The sequence below is a fragment of the Eleutherodactylus coqui genome, chromosome 1 (assembly GCF_035609145.1).
Source record: "Eleutherodactylus coqui strain aEleCoq1 chromosome 1, aEleCoq1.hap1, whole genome shotgun sequence".
In the NCBI taxonomy this organism is placed as follows: domain Eukaryota; kingdom Metazoa; phylum Chordata; class Amphibia; order Anura; family Eleutherodactylidae; genus Eleutherodactylus; species Eleutherodactylus coqui.
The window spans coordinates 439,720,958-439,740,630 of NC_089837.1; the positions used below are offsets into that span (position 1 = coordinate 439,720,958).

Here is a 19,673-nt window from a genome sequence, read left to right on the forward strand (position 1 = left end):
ATTATTTATAGTACTGTTCTGAGTACTATGGGCTTGTCCCATTCACTTCAATAAACCTAATTTGCAATGGGGGTTAAATAATTTTGATTGCAACTCAATGTCATCCCATGCAAGAGAGTTTCCCTTCAAATTCAGCTGTCCATAACCAGTTCACGTTGCATATCGGCCATGGTTTGGTCCTGTGGCATGAGTGTATGGGCCATGTTATATATCGGCCATGGTTTGGTCTTGTGACATGAGCGTATGGGTTATGTTATATATCAGCCATGGTTTGGTCTTGTGACATGAGTAAATGGGTTATGTTATATATTGGCCATAGTTTGGTCCTGTGACATGAATGTATCGGTCATGTTATATATCGATCATGTTTCGGTCTTGTGACATGAGTGTATGGGTTATGTTATATATCAGCCATGGTTTGGTCTTGTGACATAAATGTATGGGTCATGTTATATATTGGCCATGGTTTGGTCATGTGATATTAGTGTATAGCTTATGTTATATATCAGCCATGGTTTGGTCCTGTAACATGAGTGCATGGCTTATGTTATATATCGGCCTTTGCTTGGTCATGCCACATTGAGCATATGAGATTTTTTGCCATTTCCTGTAATTCACTCTTCAGAAAAATCTACAGTAATATTATATTGTTCCCCCGTCTTCGCTATTCTCTTTTGTGCTGATGGTACATTAGTGTTTATGCTTTGTATTAGGAAGTATTGCGTTGATTCTGTGGTATTCTATTTCAGATCCTTACTAAGGATTCAGTGACAACCACAGTTGATGGAGTTGTGTACTACAAGATTGAGAACGCCATCAAATCTGTGGCAAACGTCAATAACGTTCACTTAGCCACTGCCCAGCTGGCACAGACGACACTGAGGAACATCTTAGGAACGCAAACTCTTTCCAGCATCTTGTCAAACCGAGAGGAGATTGCCCACAACATTCAGGTAAAGTCCAGGTTAAGACTGCATTCTCCATTACATGTTTCTCCAACACAAGTTACAGACCCCAGGTAAGTACCATCTATTTGTAGACCCCAGAGCCCATATCAGCCAGATAGTACCCCCATAACAATAATTTTTTGCTGCAACGTCAATAACAAAACTGATGACCACCCCCCTCCTGTCTCCCTGTATGGGAGTAAGATTTTGGCCGCAAGAGAATCAAAGCAGCGGCAGGACAGGCGCATTGTAGGAGTTACAGAATAGAGCGGGCTTCCCAAGTTGGGTATGTTTTTAGAGCTGATGGTCTTGCACTGTAATCATATTAGCTTGCATGTCAATGCCCTGGAAGCCAGCAATGAAACATTGCTGGAAGCTAGGGTAGCATTATATTCGTTCCTCTAGTGTACACTTGATGCTGCGGTCCATACTCCATAGGGTTCACTTACCACAAGTTAAAGTGGTTTTGCAGGATTTTAGTATTGATGACTAGAGATGAGCGAGCACCAAAATGCTCGGGTGCTCGTTGCTCGAGTCGAACTTTCCGCGATGTTCGAGGGTTCGTTTCGAGTAACGAACCCCATTGAAGTTAATGGGCGACTCGAGCATTTTTGTATATCGCCGATGCTCTCTAAGGTTTTCATTGGTGAAAATCTGCAAAACCCAAAAAAGTGATGGAAACGACACAGAAACGGATAGGGCAGGCGAGGGGCAACATGTTGGGCTGCATTTCAGGTTCCCAGGTCCCACTATTAAGCCACAATAGCGGCAAGAGTGCCCCCCCCTAACAAATTTTACTTCGGACAAACCCTCATTAGTAAGCCACACCTTAGCTAAGCAACACACTACCTCCAACTGAGCACAAGCACTGCCTGCGGGACACACCCCTGCCTCTTCTCCTGGGTTACATGCTGCCCAATCCCCCCGCCCAGTGTCCACAGCGCACACCAAAGTGTCCCTGTGCAGCCTTCAGCTGCCCTCATGCCACACGCTGGCCTCACAGCCACACCACCCTCATGTCTATTTATAAGTGCGTCTGCCATGAGGAGGAACCAGAGGCACACACTGCAGAGGGTTGGCAGGGCCAGGCAGCGACCCTCTTTAAAAGGGGCGGGGCGATAACCCACAATGCTGTACAGAAGCAAAGAGAAATCTAATCCTGTGCCACCTCCGTCAGGAGCTGCAAACGTGGGCATAGCAATGGGGAATCTATGTGCCACACAGTATTCATTCTGTCAAGGTGTCGCATAGCTCAATCCACACTGCAAGGGGAAAGCCATCTGCGCTCTGCCCCCATACGCAAGTCAGTCAGTGCCTTTGTGCCAGACAGGTCAAACACCGCAATGGGAACTAAGTTTGCACCAACAGCATAGGTGGGTCCTAGAAAACCCAAGACATGAACAAAAACTGATCTGAGCGGCCAAACATGGCAGACTTGCACCGAGCCCATGGCATAGGCCTCGGCCCACAGATTCAGCAATCCTAGGCAGGAAGCGGACTTTCACTGCACCCAGGACATAGGCCTCTGCACAAACCCTCAGCAATCGCGTGCCTACAGCGGACTCCTATGCTAGCGTAGCTGTGCACGTCTCATTAGCGCTGTATTGCTCCTGTAGTTTGTCCCAATGCAGTGCCTCGGATAGTAGAGCTAACGTCATATTAAATACAGGTGGGCTTCGGCCCACACTGCATGCCCCAGTCAGACTGGGGTTCTTTATAAGTAGACACAGGCAGGTACAACTCTGTGTGGACCGACAGCATGGCTGGGTCCCAGAAAGCCACCGGTGTTACATAAATAAATCCCATTGCATTGCCCAGCACAGCTGAGGTAACGTCAGATTAAATGCAGGTGGGCTTCGGCCCACGCTGCATGCCCCAGTCTGACCGGGGTTTTTAATACATAGACACAGGCAGGTACAAATCCCTAATGTGACGTCTGTGTGGACCCAAAGCATGGGTGGCTCCCTGGAACCCACCGGCGGTACATAAACAAATCCCATTGCAGTGCCCTGCTCAGCAGAGCTAACGTCAGATACAATACAGGTGGGCTTCGGCCCACACTGCATGCCCCAGTCAGACTGGTAATATGTACCTTAACAGTAACTGCGTTGGTGGGAAAGTGGTCGCGACTGCGGACCTAGTAGCGCGGTTGTATTTAGTTGGTTTTCGGAATGTGGCCAGGATTAAGTGGGCCGTGGCGGGGGGATGGTGGGGGGGGCTCTCTTATTGTGTTGTTAAAGGTGAAATTCTTGGACTGCCACCAGATGGACCAATGCAAAGGCATTTGCCAAGAATGTTTTCAGTACGTGTCCTCTCCACATGTCCGTGATTATATGCACCTTAACAGTAACCGTGTTGGTGGGAAATGGCCTCGCTGCCATTATGTCTTTGGGAAGCCTCTGTTTCCACACCCCAGTGACATAGCATTAGCAGCGGTATAGGCAGAGCCCAGAATTAGTAACATTTCAGCGGTAGCATTAGGGACAGGCCCCAGTAACATTTCAGTAGCAACAGTATAGTCAGACCCCAGTAACATTTTAGTTCCAGAAGTGCAGACAGACCCCAGTCACATTTCATTGGCAGCAGTGCAGACAGACCCCAGTGACATTTCATTGGCAGCAGTGTAGACAGACCCAGTAACATTTCAGTTCCAGAAGTGCAGACAGACCCCAGTGACATTTCATGGGCAGCAGTGCAGACAGACCCCAGTGACATTTCATTGGCAGCAGTGCAGGCAGACCCCAGTAACATTTCATTGGCAGCATTAGGGACAGGCCCCAGTAATATTTCAGTAGTAACAGTATAGACAGACCCCTGTAACATTTCAGTTCCAGCAGTGCAGACAGACCCCAGTCACATTTCATTGGCAGCAGTGCAGACAGACCCCAGTAACATTTCATTGGCAGCAGTGCAGACAGACCCCAGTAACATTAACGTAGAAGCAGTATGGGCAAAGCAGCAGATTCACATTTCCCTGGCAGCAGTGTAGGGAGAGCACAGCATTTGTAACATTTTAGTAGTAGCAGTATAGACAGGCCCCAGTAACATTTTCGTCAAAGCAGTATGGGCAAAGCAGCAGATAAACATTTCCCTGGCAGCAGTGTAGGGAGAGCACAGTATTTGTAACATTTCAGTAGTAGCAGTATAGACAGGCCCCAGTAATATTTACGTAGAAGCAGTATGGGCAGAGCCCACTATTTGTTACATTTCTGTTATAGCAGTATAGACATGCCCCAGTAACATTTCCGTTGAAGCATTATGGGCAGAGCCCAGTATTAGTTGAGTTACAGTAGTAGCAGTATACACCAACCAAGGTAAAATTTCAGGAGCAGAAGTATCGGCAGACCGAAGTAACATTTCTGTTGCAGAAGTCTAATCAGACCCCTCAAGCGTTACAGTGGCAGAAGTATAGGTAGGCAGAACAGAGTTACATTTCTGTAGCACAAGTGTAGGCCAAACCCAGACACAGTGGTGTACCATGAGTGCAGGCGAAGCCCATAAAAATTACTTGGATTACATTGTAGGCGAGGGCCCGAAAAATTGGTGTACCGACAGTACAAATGTACCCCAGAAAAATTGCCCAAGCCCAACCCAGAGGGCAGGTGAAACCCATTAATCGCTTAGCGTACTGTGGCTTAATTTTTAACTAGGCCTGGAGGCAGCCCAGTCTAAAAAACAAGTGGTTCAGGTGGAAGTTTCAATGCTTTAATGAGAATTGAAACAGATAAATATTATTTAGAAAAGTTATATGAGCCTTTTGGCCCACAGAAAATTTGCCCATTTGCGGTGATCACGAGAGGTTTCAGGAGGAGGAGGACGAATATCATACACAGATTGACAAAGTTCTTTAGGTAGCGCTGCTGTCTGCTGGTGGAGAAGAGAAGTCTGGGGAAATCCAGGCTTTGTTCATCTTTATGAGTGTAAGCCTGTCAGCGCTGTCAGTTGACAGGCGGGTACGCTTGTCCGTGATGATTCCCCCAGCTGCACTAAACACCCTCTCTGATAAGACGCTAGCCGTAGGGCACACCAACACCTCCAGGGCATACAGCGCGAGTTCGGGCCACGTGTCCAGCTTTGACACCCAGTAGTTGTACGGAGCAGAGGCGTCACGGAGGACGGTGGAACGATCGGCTACGTACTCCCTCACCATCTTCTTACAGTGCTCCCTCCGACTCAGCCTGGACTGGGGAGGTGTGAGACAGTCTTGCTGGGGAGCCATAAAGCTGGCAAAGGCCTTGGAGAGTGTTCCCCTGCCTGCGCTGAACATGCTGCCTGATCTCCGCGCCTCCCCTTCTACGTGGCCCTCGGAACTGTGCCTTCTGCCACTAGCGCTGTCAGATGGGAAGTTTACCATCAGTTTGTCCACCAGGGCCCTGTGGTATTGCATCACTCTTAAACCCCTTTCCTCTTCGGGAATGAGAGTGGAAAGGTTCTCCTTATACCGTGGTTCAAGCAGTGTGTACACCCAGTAATCCGTAGTGGCCAGAATGCATCTAACACGAGGGTCACGAGAAAGGCATGCTAACATAAAGTCAGCCATGTGTGCCTGGGTACCTGTACGCAACATATGGCTGTTCTCACTAGGAAGATCACTTTGAGTATCCTCCTCCTCAGCCCATACACGCTGAATGGATGAGAGGCAAGCTGAATGGGCACCCTCTGCAGTGGGCCCAGCTGTCTCTTCCTCCTCAGGCTCCTCCCCCTCCTCCTCCTCCTCCTCCACGCGCTGAGATATAGACATGAGGGTGCTCTGACTATCCAGCGACATACTGTCTTCCCCCGCCTCCGTTTCCGCCCGCAAAGCATCAGCCTTCATGCTTTGCAGGGAACTTCTCAACTGGCATAGCAGGGGAATGGTGACGCTAATGATTGCAGCATCACCGCTCACCATGAGGGTGGACTCCTCAAAGTTTCCAAGGACCTGGCAGATATCTGCCATCCAGGCCCACTCCTCTGTAAAGAATTGAGGAGGCTGACTCCCACTTCGCCGCCCATGTTGGAGTTGGTATTCCACTATAGCTCTACGCTGCTCATACAGCCGGGACAACATGTGAAGCGAAAGCCAGCGGTCGGTCTGCTCTGTCAGACCGTGCAACAGTTCGTGGGCCATGTGCCTCTTCTCTCCTAAGCTGAGTAGTTTCAGCACGGCCTGCTGACGCTTGTCCACCGCTGTGCTGCCGCGCCGCGTGACACCGACTGCTGGCGACGTGCTGCTGGTGACAAGTCTTGATTGCGAGGTAGAGGTTGCATTGGAGGAGGAGGAAGGTTTAGTGGAGGTGGCATACACCGCTGCAGATACCAGCACCGATCTGGGGCCCGCAATTCTGGGGGTGGGTAGTACATGAGCGGTCCCAGGCTCTGACTCGGTCCCAGCCTCCACTAAATTCACCCAATGTGCCGTCAGGGAGATATAGTGGCCCTGGCCGCCTGTGCTTGTCCACGTGTCCGTTGTTAAGTGGACCTTGGCAGTAACCGAGTTGGTGAGGGCGCGTACGATGTTGCGTGAGATGTGGTCGTGCAGGGCTGGGATGACACACCATGAAAAATATTGGCGACTGGGGACAGAGTAGTGTGGGGCTGCAGCCGCCATCATGTTTTTGAACGCCTCAGTTTCCACAAGCCTGTAGGGGAGCATCTCCAGGCAGATCAATTTGGCTATGTGGACATTTAAAGCTTGAGCGTGCGGGTGCGTGGCGGCGTATTTGCGCTTTCGCTCCAACGATTCTCTTAGCGACAGCTGGACGCTGCATTGAGAGACATTGCTGGATGGGGCCGAGGACAGCGGAGGTGAGGGTGTGGGTCCAGGCCAGGAGACAGTCATGCCTGTGTCCTGAGAGGGGGGTTGGATCTCAGTGGCAGGTTGGGGCCCAGGGGGAGAGGCATTGGCGCAAGCTGGATGCGGTGAACGGCCTTCGTCCCACCTTGTGGGGTACTTGGCCATCATATGCCTGCGCATGCTGGTGGTGGTGAGGCTGGTGGGGGTGGCTCCCCGGCTGATCTTGGCACGACAAAGGTTGCACACCACTGTTCGTCGGTCGTCCGCCATCTCAGTGAAAAACTGCCACACCTTAGAGCACCTTGGCCTCTGCACGGTGGCTTGACGCGAGGGGGTGCTTTGGGAAACAGCTGGTGGATTATTCGCTCTTGCCCTGCCTCTACCCCTGGCCACCCCACTGCCTCTTCCAACCTGTCCTGCGGCTGCACTTGCCTCCCCCTCTGAAGACCTGTCCTCAGTTGGCTTATCACACCAGGTGGGGTCAGTCACCTCATCGTCCAGCGGCCCTTCCTCCGAATCCTCTGTGCGCTCCTCCCTCGGACTTACTGCCCTCACTACTACCTCACTGATAGACAACTGTGTCTCATCGTCATCGTCCTCCTCACCCACTGAAAGCTCTTGAGACAGTAACCGGAAGTCCCCAGCCTCATCCCCCAAACCCCGGGAACTTTCCAAAGGTTGGGCATCGTTCACGACAAACTCCTCCGGTGGGAGAGGAACCATTGCTGCCCAATCTGGGCAGGGGCCCGAGAACAGTTCCTGGGAGTCTGCCTGCTCCTCAGAATGTGTCATTTTCATGGAGTGAGGAGGCTGGGAGGAAGGAGGAGCAGCAGCCAGAGGATTCAGAGTTGCAGCAGTGGACGGCGTAGAAGACTCGGTGGTCGATAGATTGCTGGATGCACTTTCTGCCATCCACGACAGGACCTGCTCACACTGCTCATTTTTTAATAAAGGTCTACGACGTGGACCCAAAAATTGCGATATGAAGCTGGGGACCCCAGAAACTGTCCTCTCTCCTACTCCCGCAGCAGCCGGCTGCGATTTACCTGGACCAGGAACTCGTCCTATGCCCACACCCTGAGGGTGCGGGCAGACGAGCGTAGGCGTATTTACGTTCGCACGAGTGCAACGTATAATCGCCCGAGCGATCGTTTTTCACCGATCACGACCAGAGCTAGAAAGCGTATTTTCGTTTGTTCCTACTTTGCAAATGGTCTTTTCGGCCATCGAATATGCGTTGGCGCGTATTTCGGTCGCATATGTTCCGTTTTTTTCGAATTGCCGTTTTTACGCGCCGTAAAATCGCCCATGTGAATGAATACATTCGAAATTATTGCCTCAGATGGTCACGTATATACGTTTGGTCGCAAAAACGCGCCGTTTATGCGCTCGTCTGCCCGCACCCTCACTTGGGACTCTGCGTCCTCGACCGCGACCGCGTCCACGTCCTCTGCCCCTACCCCTACCCCTCAGCATGCTGGATTAAGAATCGAGCAGAGACAGAGCGGTGTAAAAATGTTTGTGAATTATTGCCGCGCAGTTGGTGGCTGCCAGCAGTAATATATCGCTAAATGAAGCCAGGGATAAATTATAAGGAAGGCTGCATGCAGGCTAGGCTGTGAACTATGCAGTTTGGATGGACGTGAAGTCCCACAGGCCACGCAGGCAAATGCACTGGGTAAGCGTTAGCCGTAAAAAGGAATTTTTAAAAAAATCTCCTTATTTTACTCTGCAATGCAGGCTGAGGCAGTGTGTATTGCACTTTCAATCTATGGGCGTCGGGCAGACCGTGAACTTCTGAGACAGCACACGTATAACAGAGCGTTGTAGAAAATGTGTGGTTTCTTGGCGTACACTTGGAGGCAGAGTGAACTGAGGCGACGCAAAGTGCGGACAGAAAAATGTTTAAATGAAGGCTGCACACAGGCTAGGCTGTGCAATACAGAGGTACTACAACTCCCAGCAACCACGGAGTTAAATGCACACGGTCGCAGGTTGCCGTAAGAAGAACCATTGGGGCTCTTGTAGACAGGATTCTACACTACCACTGTCCCTGCCTGACCAATACTGCTCCTATACTCAAGTACAGACTGCAACCTGAGAACGCTACAGCCTGCACGCCCGATATACATAAAAAAAATTTGTGCAAAAGTGCTCACAGCAGCCACTACAGCTACTACAACTCCCAGCAACCACGGAGTTAAATGCACACGGTCGCAGGTTGCCCTAAGAAGAACCGTTGGGGTACATGTAGACAGGATTCTACACTACCACTGTCCCTGCCTGACCAATACTGCCCCTATACTCAAGTACAGACTGCAGCCTGAGAACGCTACAGCCTGCACGCCCGATATACATAAAAAAAAAAATTGTGCAAAACTGCTCACAGCAGCCACTACAGTAATGCACTAGGTGAGCTGTGGCCCTAAGAAGGGCCGTTGTGGTTCTTGAAGACGCTAACACTGTCCCTATAGCAGCAGCAGCATCAGCAGCACTGTCCCTGATCTCTCTTAGCGTGTGTCTGTGGCGAGCCGCGGGCGGGGTAGATTTAAATACTCGGGGGTCACTTGATCTCGCCAGCCACTCACTGCAGGGGGGTGGGATAGGGCTGGAACGTCACAGAAGGAAGTTGTAATGCCTTCCCTGTGTTTCTATTGGCCAGAAAAGGGCGCAAATTTCTCAGGGAGGGAAATGTAATGGAGTCGAGTGCCGCGTGGTGCTCGTCTCGAGTAACGAGCATCTCGAACACCCTAATGCTCGAACGAGCATCAAGCTCGGACGAGTACGCTCGCTCATCTCTTTTGATGACCTCTTTATAGATCATCAATAGTTGATTAGGGGAGTACACCGCTCTGGATCCCCAACAAGCATGTATGTGGTTCGCTGGGTCCGCTGTCAGTGTGGACAGCGCTGGAAGCAGATAGCGCTTTCAACATTGCAGTGACCCAGTTGGTATTGCATTAAATTCAATGGGTGCTTTGTCTGCAGTACCAACTAGGCTTGCTGCAATACAGACAGTGCTATGTGCTTCCAGCGCTGTTCGAATTGACAGCGGGCCCAGCTATCAGCTGATCGGCAGGGATTCCGATTAGTGGACCGCCACCGAACAACTATTGATGAGCTATCCTGAGGACAGGTCATCAATAGTAAACCACTGGTATACACTAAGTATATTTAGGTGATGTGAGCATGCTCAGAAAACGTGATCACCATATAATGCCTTTGTCTGCCTTCTACGTTCATATAAGCAGCAGTGGTTGGAGGGAATCTATTTCACTGCTTCCCTTGCATGTAATTGGCAAAGAAAGATCACCTGGTTTGTGAAGAGGGCAAATATCAGGACACCAAAACCAACCTGTAGGCTAAGTAAACCTGTATAGTAGATCTAATAAGTAAAAGTATGACATAAACGGGTTGTACTTCCCTTCGCCCAGGCCAGTGTGCCTTTCCTGATTAGTCTGTACCACTTGCAGACTGATAATGTTTTTCCTTTCTTCATGTGTTCTAGTCAATCCTGGATAATGCTACACATCAATGGGGAGTGAATGTAGAGCGTGTAGAGATGAGGGACGTGCGCCTTCCTGTGCAGATGCAGAGAGCCATGGCTGCGGAGGCGGAAGCTGTACGAGAGGCCAGAGCCAAGGTAACTGTAAAGACCTACTAAAGGAACTCAAGTCATTCCTACTCTATACTTTTGCGTAGGTCATCTCACATCTACTGGACCTGTATTTCATTCTTTAAAGGGGTTTTAATATTAAAGGGATTATCCTTTTACATTTTGAACATAACACCCCTATAACCTGTTATTGTTGAGTTACGCCGCCCATTCATGTCATCCAATTCTCGCACATAGTGTTTTTTCTGCATGTTATTCTCTTTGGAGTACATTGCTTCTGGCCATAACTCCGGTATGTTTTTGATGACATCTTCAGAGGAGGATGCCGGGATTTTCTCTAGCTCCGTTCTCAGCGACAGACTGTGATGCAGGCGTTGGCTCGTGGCACATTGTAACTGCATAGACATTGGCACCTGTGTTGCAAGCTTTCACTTGGAGCAGAGCTTCAGAAGATCTGACCAACCTCATCTAAGGACATCATCGATAACGCTTCAGTGAAAGAAACAAAATGTGGGAGTATTAAATCGTGGCGGAGTAACTCAACAATAACAGATTATTGAGACAGAATGTATATTATAAGTACTATATCTCAGGGTGCACGTTAGACGGGTATTATGTCAAAATGTAACCACGAAACCTGTTTAAGGGCATTGAAATAATTGACTGATGGGGTTCTGACCACTGAGACCCCCAGTGAGCCTCAGATCAGCACACATGAAAATGCATCAAGTGAATGGAGTGGCAGTGCCCATGCACAACCAGACCCTCCATTCAATTGTATGGAATAGAGGGAGATAGCCAAGCACATCGATCTCTCTGGGTCCTATAGAAGTGAATAGAGCAGTGATCAAGCATGTGCATCACACCTCCTTTCACATGGGGCATTCAGTTGCACCATTCTCCTGTGTATTAGGACAAATGTCTTTAGTGGGAAAACTACTTTAACTACCTAGATCATCCAGGTTAGAGAGTAAAGAGGCTGAAAATATGGTGACAGGTGTATTGTATGACTATATTTAATGACATCCTCACAAAGAATGATGTTGCACCTCATATAAGTGTTCCACAATGTTGTTGTGTAGGTATGCATGTAATATCTCCCAACTGTGATGTCTTGCACTGGAGTGTCCTCTGTAATAGACCTCAAAGGGGAAATTATGCAAATACGCCCAGATGTGATTAGGTGGTTTCATGGGCATTCCTGGTCTGAACAGGGGTGGAGCTTAGAATTGTCCAATGTTGGATAGGTATGGATGTACATATATCCCAAGAAAAAGATGCCCAATACATTTAAGAGAAAGGGGTTATCATTAGAGATGAGCAAGCATGCTCGGTAAGGCCAGTTACTCGAGCGAGTATCGCTCTTCTTGAGTAACTACCTTCTCGTCCGAGCGTGCTCGGGGGGGGGGGGGGCGGGGGAGAGCGAAGGGGAGCGGGGGAAAGAGTGAAAGAGATCTCTCTCTCCCCCCTACCCCCGAGCACGCTCGGACAAGAAGGCACTTACTCGAGAAGAGCGATGCTCGCTCGAGTAACTGACCTTACCGAGCGTGCTCGCTCATCCCTAGTTATCATGTCTTGTGAGCAATGAAGTAATGGTGAATATTTCTAGGCTCTGTTCACACTGGCTTTTTTAGATTTTAGTCAGGGTTCCAATATTTTTGATGGCAAGAATAACACACTCTACAGCACTATTTTTGCCTTAAAAAATATTGGTACCCCAATGGAAATCTGACTCGCTCCATTATCAGTCAATGGGGTTCTTCAGGATTCATGAGGATCTTGAGTAATGTGCTATGATTAAACATTATCCTTTATGCACAGGATAGGAGATAACTTTCTGATAGGTAAGGATCTGACTGCTGTGACCCCACCAAACTTGAGAATGGGGCTCAAGCGCTTCCTGAAATAAGGGCAGCAGCAGTTGCACATGTTCACTGCTGCTCCATTCATTTCAAGGAAACCGTTAAAAAACGTTGATTGCTTGAAGTTGGCTGTCTCTGGCGATCCCACTGAAATTAATGGAGTGGTAGTGTGTATGTGTGACTGTCGCTACCCTCACTTCAAGAAGCACTGCAGTCCAATTCTCAGGATTGGTGGGGGTCTTGGTTCTCAGACCCTAACCAATCCTAAAGTTATTAATTTTCCTGTGGATAAGAAATTAATTTCAACCATGGTCACTGCCCTAACTACAAGACATGCTGGAGCCCCATTCTTTGGGTTGGTGGAAGTCCCAGCATTTAGATGCCAACTCCTATGAAAGTTTTCCAAAGTTTAATGTAGAGGGGGAATAACGGCCAATCATGGCACAACCTCTTTAAATAATGATGTTACACAAGAGAGTCAAATGGAAGCCTTGTGGAAGCTAGAAATCTCAGGTTTGTATCTCAAGGACTTTGCACACAAACTGTGTAAAACTTTTTTTTTGTCCTTGATCTGTTCTAATAAATTATGACTGCAGAGCAACTTAACCAATAAGTCAAGAAAATATTAGTGACCATAGTGAGCAATGTAAAATAACCTTCATGTCTACCATTATAGATTGTAGCAGCTGAAGGTGAGATGAATGCCTCTCGAGCACTGAAAGAAGCCTCCATTGTAATTTGTGAATCCCCTGCAGCTCTACAACTTCGTTACCTGCAAACTTTGAACACCATTGCAACAGAGAACAATTCCACCATTGTATTCCCCATTCCCATTGACTTACTGCAAGGCATTATTAAGAAATGATTAGCCTCATGGCTCTAGAGCATTTCAGATTTATATATATATATGATTTATATGGAATTTACTGTACATAGAGGATGCTTCTGAAAAGTTTGGTATTCATATTCATGCATGTATACTACATATGTAAATAACGAAGGGTCTACATGGGATTGCAATCATCCCTGCACCCCCTTTTCATCCTTCTTCTGAAAAAGGGTTAATTTTTTTTTGGTGTTTTTTTTCCGCCCTTCTGTAGAGAAGATTTTATTGTCCCCTGGTGATGGGATGTCATTGGGCCACTGATGTGCCTAATGACATGGATCACCAGGGGTGGTTACTAGGTGGCCCAAAATTGGGAAGCACGGTGGTCATATGACCACTGGTTAGATTTAAGACTTGGGAATGTGTCAGAATATGGGTCAGTTCACCGACACAATCCCATTAAGGTCCAGAAGAAGTTGTCCAGCCACCGTTCCATTTGATGTTGGGTATTAATGGTAGCATACGTAGAAGAGAGGGGTGCCCATAGCAAAGTTCAAAATAGGCCCCTTATAAAGGTGTTGGATTTTGGTACCCAAGACAGAAGTGTTTAATATTTGTTTTCCCTTGAACACCCTTTCCATGGTGGGATCAAACATTGCTGGGCCCCCTCTATTCATGGGCCTCATAGCAGCTGCACAGTCTTCTGCTTCGGTAGTACATATGCTGCTGGTCCTTAATAATTTGCATATGATGGGTTGAGAGGTCATGGTCTCTTTTTTAGTAAGAGGTTTAATCCCTCAGCATTCTGGGACAATACATAATTTTGTACAGTCTTGCGCTTATGGCTAACATAATGGATTATTTGGATTTTGAATAAATGTATCATATAGTTACTGAAGTTTTATAATGGTTAAAATTAAACTTTTAATAAAGAGTCTGGGGCTTCTTTTAACCTCACTTCAACCTGTGTCTGCTTATTTATGTGTGTAGGTAAGGTATGAATTGTAATCCATGACCTATGTAAAAATGTAATGGGTATGAGAAGTAGTGCAAAAAGTGGAAGTTTTGTTTGATTGCTAAACAATAGAGATGAGCGAGCGTACTCGCTAAGGCAAATTACTAGAGCGAGTAGTGTCCTATGCGAGTACCTGCCCGCTCGTCTCTAAAGATTTCTGGGGCTGGCGGGGGTAGTGGTGAGTTGCGGGAGTGAGCGGGGGGGAGAGAGAGATCTCCTCCCCCCTGTTCCTCCCCGGCGGCCCCCAAATGTTTTGAGACAAGCGGGCATGTACTCGAAAATGCCAATACTCGCTCAAGTAATTTGCCTTAGCGAGTACGCTCGCTCATCTCTACTAAACAACTCAAACTTTTGTACTAGTTTTCATGCCTGAGAATATTATTTAACTCCTGGACACCCTGGATGGAATATCTTGCTAAAACCCCTCATAATTGACTATTGTTGTTGTAAGCCATTTAGTCATTCACGACCCTCCCTGTTTTTTCAGTTTTGCACTGCTTCCTTCAGTTGTGTGATATCCATGCCAGTATTAGCTTTGACCGTATCAAGCCATAATTGCATTAGTGAAGGATACCTTGCCGGTACCAAGTTTGTATCCTACATGGAATAACACAATATATAATTTAAATCTGTTCAACCCTTCCTCTCGCCTTTTTTATTTATATCCTATTTAGTGCTGGTGAATGTTTTATGTTTTATAGTTTATACTTATTGTTCATTGATTCTGTGATGTTCATTGCTGTGTATGCATGTATGTGTGTATGCATGTATATACATGGATAGTGTGCATGTTCTCTCAGTTAGTTAGCTTCTGAGATTTGTCTATTGAGTTTTTGTCTAGGACTCGGGTTATTACCCTTTAAGGGCGAGCACCCACTGGCGTTTTTTTACCTGCGTTTTGCGTTTTGCGTTTTGCGTTTTTCCTGCACAGGCATAGAGATAACATGTGTTCCTGTCCACTGGCGTTTTTTTTTGCATTGCGTTTGCGTTTTTAACATAGGAACTGTCAGTTGCATATGTGTCCTTATTTTTCTCCATGGAAATTAATGGCAAAGCCGCGAAAACGCCGCGAAAACGCAGCGAAAAACGCCGCGGAAAAAAACGCGGGACACGCGGCGAAAACGCTGCGTTTTTTCCCCGCGGGAAACGCAAACGCCAGTGGGTGCTCGCCCTAAATCTGTTAATTCCTTTAAAAAGTTTTAACAAAGAAAAAATTATTAAAAAAATAAACTATAAGCCAAACCATTACTTAAAGAGGTATTTCAGCACTTTTACTACTGGTGACCTATCCTCAGGATAATTAAGTGCCAGCAGCACAACCCAGAACACTTTAAAAGTGGGGCAACTGATGCAAAGTTACCTGGAGCCAGAATCCATAGATCCAATCTAGAGCAATAGAAGGAGTATATATGATGTTATGTCTTCCTTCTATCCTCAGGATAAGTCATACTGCTCGGGATCCTAGTCAATCAGCAGATCGTTCAGTGTGCTGTCAGGGTCGGAAGTGTAATAGCCAGCTTCACTCCCATTGAAATCATTAGGAGCTGATGCCTCCTTTTGCACTTCTGGCTTCTCAATGTGGTCAGAAGCGGAAGTGTAATAGAAGACTTCACTACCATTGATTTCGCTTCTGGCCCTGACCACTGATGATCAGCTGATTGGTGGATCCCCACCAATCAACTATTGATGGTCTATCCTATGGATAGGCCATCAATAGTGAAGACCTGGAATACCCCTTTAACCCCTTCCCTCCCCATGACGTAAGGGTATGTCATGGGAGCGGGGTACTTCCCGCAAAATGACGTACCCTTACGTCATAGGGATAGCGCGAGATCATAGCAGATCTCGCACTATCCCGCAGCGGGAGCCGGCTATCACTAGTAGCTGGCCTCCCGCTGCGACAGCGGGGGGCATTGGAGATGCACCCCCCCCCCCCCAGCTGTTAACCCCTTCCCTCTGTGACTTCAGCCGGCTCTTGCAATAACATCGCGAGAGCCCGGCTGGTTGCTATGGCAACAGGACGTCAGATACCGGCGTCCTGTATTTCCATTGTCTAAGATCGCTATAATAAGGAATAAGGCATGGCAGGAGAGAAGTCCTGCCATGCCTTATCATAGCGATCATTAGTGCTGCAGTGTAAGTCCCTCAGAGGGATAGAGATGGTGTAAAAAGAAGAGCAAAATAAAGTACAAAAATTAAAAATGTTAAAAAAAATGTTAAAAAAACTGTTTTTTTATGCTTTTTCTCATATTAGCATAAAAAAAATCCCATATATTTGGTATCGACGCGTCCGTAATGACGTGTACAATAAATTGAACACGCTATTTTATCCTGCACGGCAGAAAGCTTAAAAAAAATACGCTAAAAAACTGAGGCAAAATTTTTTGCATTTTGCCTCCCTCAAAACGCAATAAAAGTGATCAAAAAAGCCGTATGTACCCCAAAATGGTACCAATAAAAACTACAGAGAACTCAGAATAGACAGCGGTATTTAAAGCGTTAACAGTTACGACGAGCGGTGCGGCTCGTTGGAACTGCTACCGCCAGGTGCTGGCTGTAAGAAACAGCCTGCACCCGACGTTCAGGGGTCCCGTGATAAGATCGCAGGACGCTGTGCGGTTGCTAGGCAGCCAGGGGCCTTCTTAAAGGCCCCAGTGCTGCCTATGCAGAGTGCCTATCAAGCGCACGGCTTGATAGGCTCTCTGCATAGGCAGCCCTAGGGACTTTCAGAAGGCCCCCGGCTGCTTAGCAACCACACAGCGTCCTGCGATCTGACCAGACAGGCTTGATAAAAGCCTGTTCGGTCCCTGCACAGAATCATGTAATGCCATAGCATTACATCATACTGTGCAGGACAGATTGTTCGCATCTTGGGAAGTTCATAACTCGAACGTTCGCAAGTTGGGGGCTATCTGTACAGTGATACCGAATTTATATCGTTTCTATATGTAGTATTTTTTTAAAAAGTAAACTTTAAAAAAAAAAAGCTTTCTGTTGCCATTAGAGATGAGCGAACGTACTCGTTTAGGGCGATTTCGCAATCGAGCACCGCTTTTTTCGAGTAACTGACTTCTCGGGCGAAAAGATTCGGGGGGCGCCAGGGGGCGGCGTGGTAGAGCGGTGGGTAGCAGTGGGGAACAGGCGGGAGCTCTCTCTCTCTCCCCCCACTCCCCTCTGCAACCCCCCGCACCCCCTGGCGCCCTCCGAATCTTTTCGCCCGAGTAGTCAGTTACTCGAAAAAAGCGGTGCTCGATTGCGAAATCGCCCTAAACGAGTACGTTCGCTCATCTCTAGTTGCCATATTTTGACCTACATAATTTTATTTTTCCATTCTATGGGACTGTGTGAGGGCTCATTTTTTTGCAGGGTGACCTGTTGTTTGTATTGGTTCCAATTTAGTATAACCTTTTGATCACTTTCTATTCAAATTTTTTTGGAGACGGGGTGACCTAGAAAGCGCCATTTTGTTATTGCGTGTTTTTCTTCTGATGGAGTTAACCGTGCAACATTAATAATGCGATATTTTAATAAATATCATTAGTGACCTTTATGAATGTAATGATATCAATTCTTACTTTTTTTAATGTGATGACTGTGCAAAGGTTTTTTTTTTAAAACTTTTAAAATGTTTTTATAATAAAAAAATCTATATTTATTTTCACTTTTTAAAGTTTTTTATTAATACCGTAGTATTGCATTATACTGTATAGGCTATTGTTTGATTGCCTATACAGTATAATGCAATACTAGGGTATTGCATTATGCTGTATTTTAACAGGCTGCCTATTAAGGCCCAATGTCCACGAGTGGGTTTGAATGCCAGAATCTGGTCCGGAAAACAAATCACAGCATGCTCCGTTTTGCTGTGAATCCTGCACGGATGGCTTCCATTGAAGTCAATGCAGGACCTCCGATTCACGGTATACCCACAGCTGACACTGTGGACGTGCCGCGGATCCAGCGGGAAAAGCAGGAGATTTTGAAAAACAATCTCCCCTGCGCATGTGCGGCAGCTTGCCGGCTGTCACGCCCGCACACATCCACAGAGGAGAAAATAAAGACCCAGATGGGCAAGTAGACAGCCCACAGTGTCCTCTGCAACGGGCAGGCTCTGATTCTACTGAGGGTTCTTGCAAGCAGATTTTAACCTGTCCATGGACATGAGGCCTAAAGAAGTGCCACTAGGTATTAGTGTATCTTGACGCCACCAGCAAGTGCTGGTGGAGTCAAGAGTGATAGGGGGTGACGTCCCCTGAAGCTGATTGGCTGCACAGCTTGTTAGTAGCCAGGTTCTGGCAGGCCACTAATGAAGGAATACAAATGAATACTGCGGGCCAGGCTGCTCACACGCAGCCCCTCCCGGCGGAAGAACACAAGCATGCCACCCAGCTCCCGATGTGAGTGTAAGCTACCGGCCGGCAGCAGGGAGGCAACAGCATCGGGCCCAGAGAAACAGTGAGAGGCTCCGCCGGCAGAGTGCAGGAGGACATGATGGATGCCACAGCGGCCCGGGACACTGTGCTGTGTAGACGCAGGAGCACACCGCCGGGTAACACACAGGGAGCTGTGCTCCCTCCTGGCGGCAGACCACAAGCTGTCCAACCTCCTCCCGATGTGACTGTTAGCTAGCGGGTGCCAACAGGGAGGCAACACCGTGGGGGGCATAGCGACACTGACAGGCGGCGGCACACAGCAGGGGCACAATAGGGATGGCAGTGCGGCGCAGAAGACTCGCGCCTCACTCACATGCCACTTTGCTTCTGCCCTTCCGCTTCAGGCCATCATCCACTGAAGGTGGTTATAGATAACAGGGCTGCAGCAGAGCCGCGGGGAACAGACAGGGTCCGCGGCTCACTGACATGCGCAGCCCACTTCTTCCCTTCATCCACTGCAGCAGCTTCTAGGACGTTCAGGTATTCTGCCAATTGGGAGCTGGGGGTGTGACAGGGGCATTTCTCCTGTCAAACCCCTAGCTTCCAGTGGCGTCAAGAAACACTAATACCTTGCTACTATTCATAATAGGCAAATGATCGTGACAGCCCTTGGGGCTTTCAAAAGGCCCCAGGTTGCCATGAAATTCAAACGGCAGCCCAGTGACCTTATCAGGTGGGGTGGGGCATTTAAAGGGCTAACAGCTGCAGCAGAGTTTTATCTGATTATGGCTGTTCCTGACAGATGACAGCTGTCATGTATGAAGTGGGTTTGGCTCTTGACCCTGTTCCATATACAGCATATGCTGTGGACAGCTATAGACATCCTAACTGCACGGGATATGTATAGTTAGGACATATATAGCTGTTAATGTAATGACATATATCTAGGCTATGTGATTACTTTGTGACTGTTGGTAGTACAATTTCTGGGCCTCCCACCAAAAACAAAGGATCCCCTCTGGCAGTATATCTGCACAGTGTCCCATCCACTCGCTGTGTAGGGAATGGCTCAATTCAAGTGAGTGAGGCAACGGGGCAAATCCCTGCACAGCGGGTGAACAGTAGCGCTACTGTGTGGAGCAACCTCTAAATGAACTACTTCATCTATCTAGCACTGTAGCCCCTTTTATTCTGTGAGTTTGAAGAGTGCTGGCAGTCAATACTTCACCAATCAGGAAATGATGGCATAGTCTAGTGG

General features: G+C 47.8%; 1 protein-coding gene across 3 annotated transcripts in view; it reads left to right on the forward strand.

The window, feature by feature from the left end:
- Positions 1-19,673, forward strand: part of STOML3 (stomatin like 3) — an 84,031-nt gene that overhangs the window by 13,597 nt on the left and 50,761 nt on the right. For 2 of the 3 annotated variants that reach the window (XM_066582509.1, XM_066582516.1), the window contains 3 exons: positions 750-953; positions 10,232-10,366; positions 12,878-13,990. In XM_066582509.1, the coding sequence (XP_066438606.1) occupies positions 750-953; positions 10,232-10,366; positions 12,878-13,066 (528 nt within the window). In that variant the 3' untranslated portion in view covers positions 13,067-13,990. Of the gene's footprint in view, positions 1-749; positions 954-10,231; positions 10,367-12,877; positions 13,991-19,673 lie in introns of those variants that run through there. The other variant, XM_066582523.1, reaches the window with a different exon arrangement.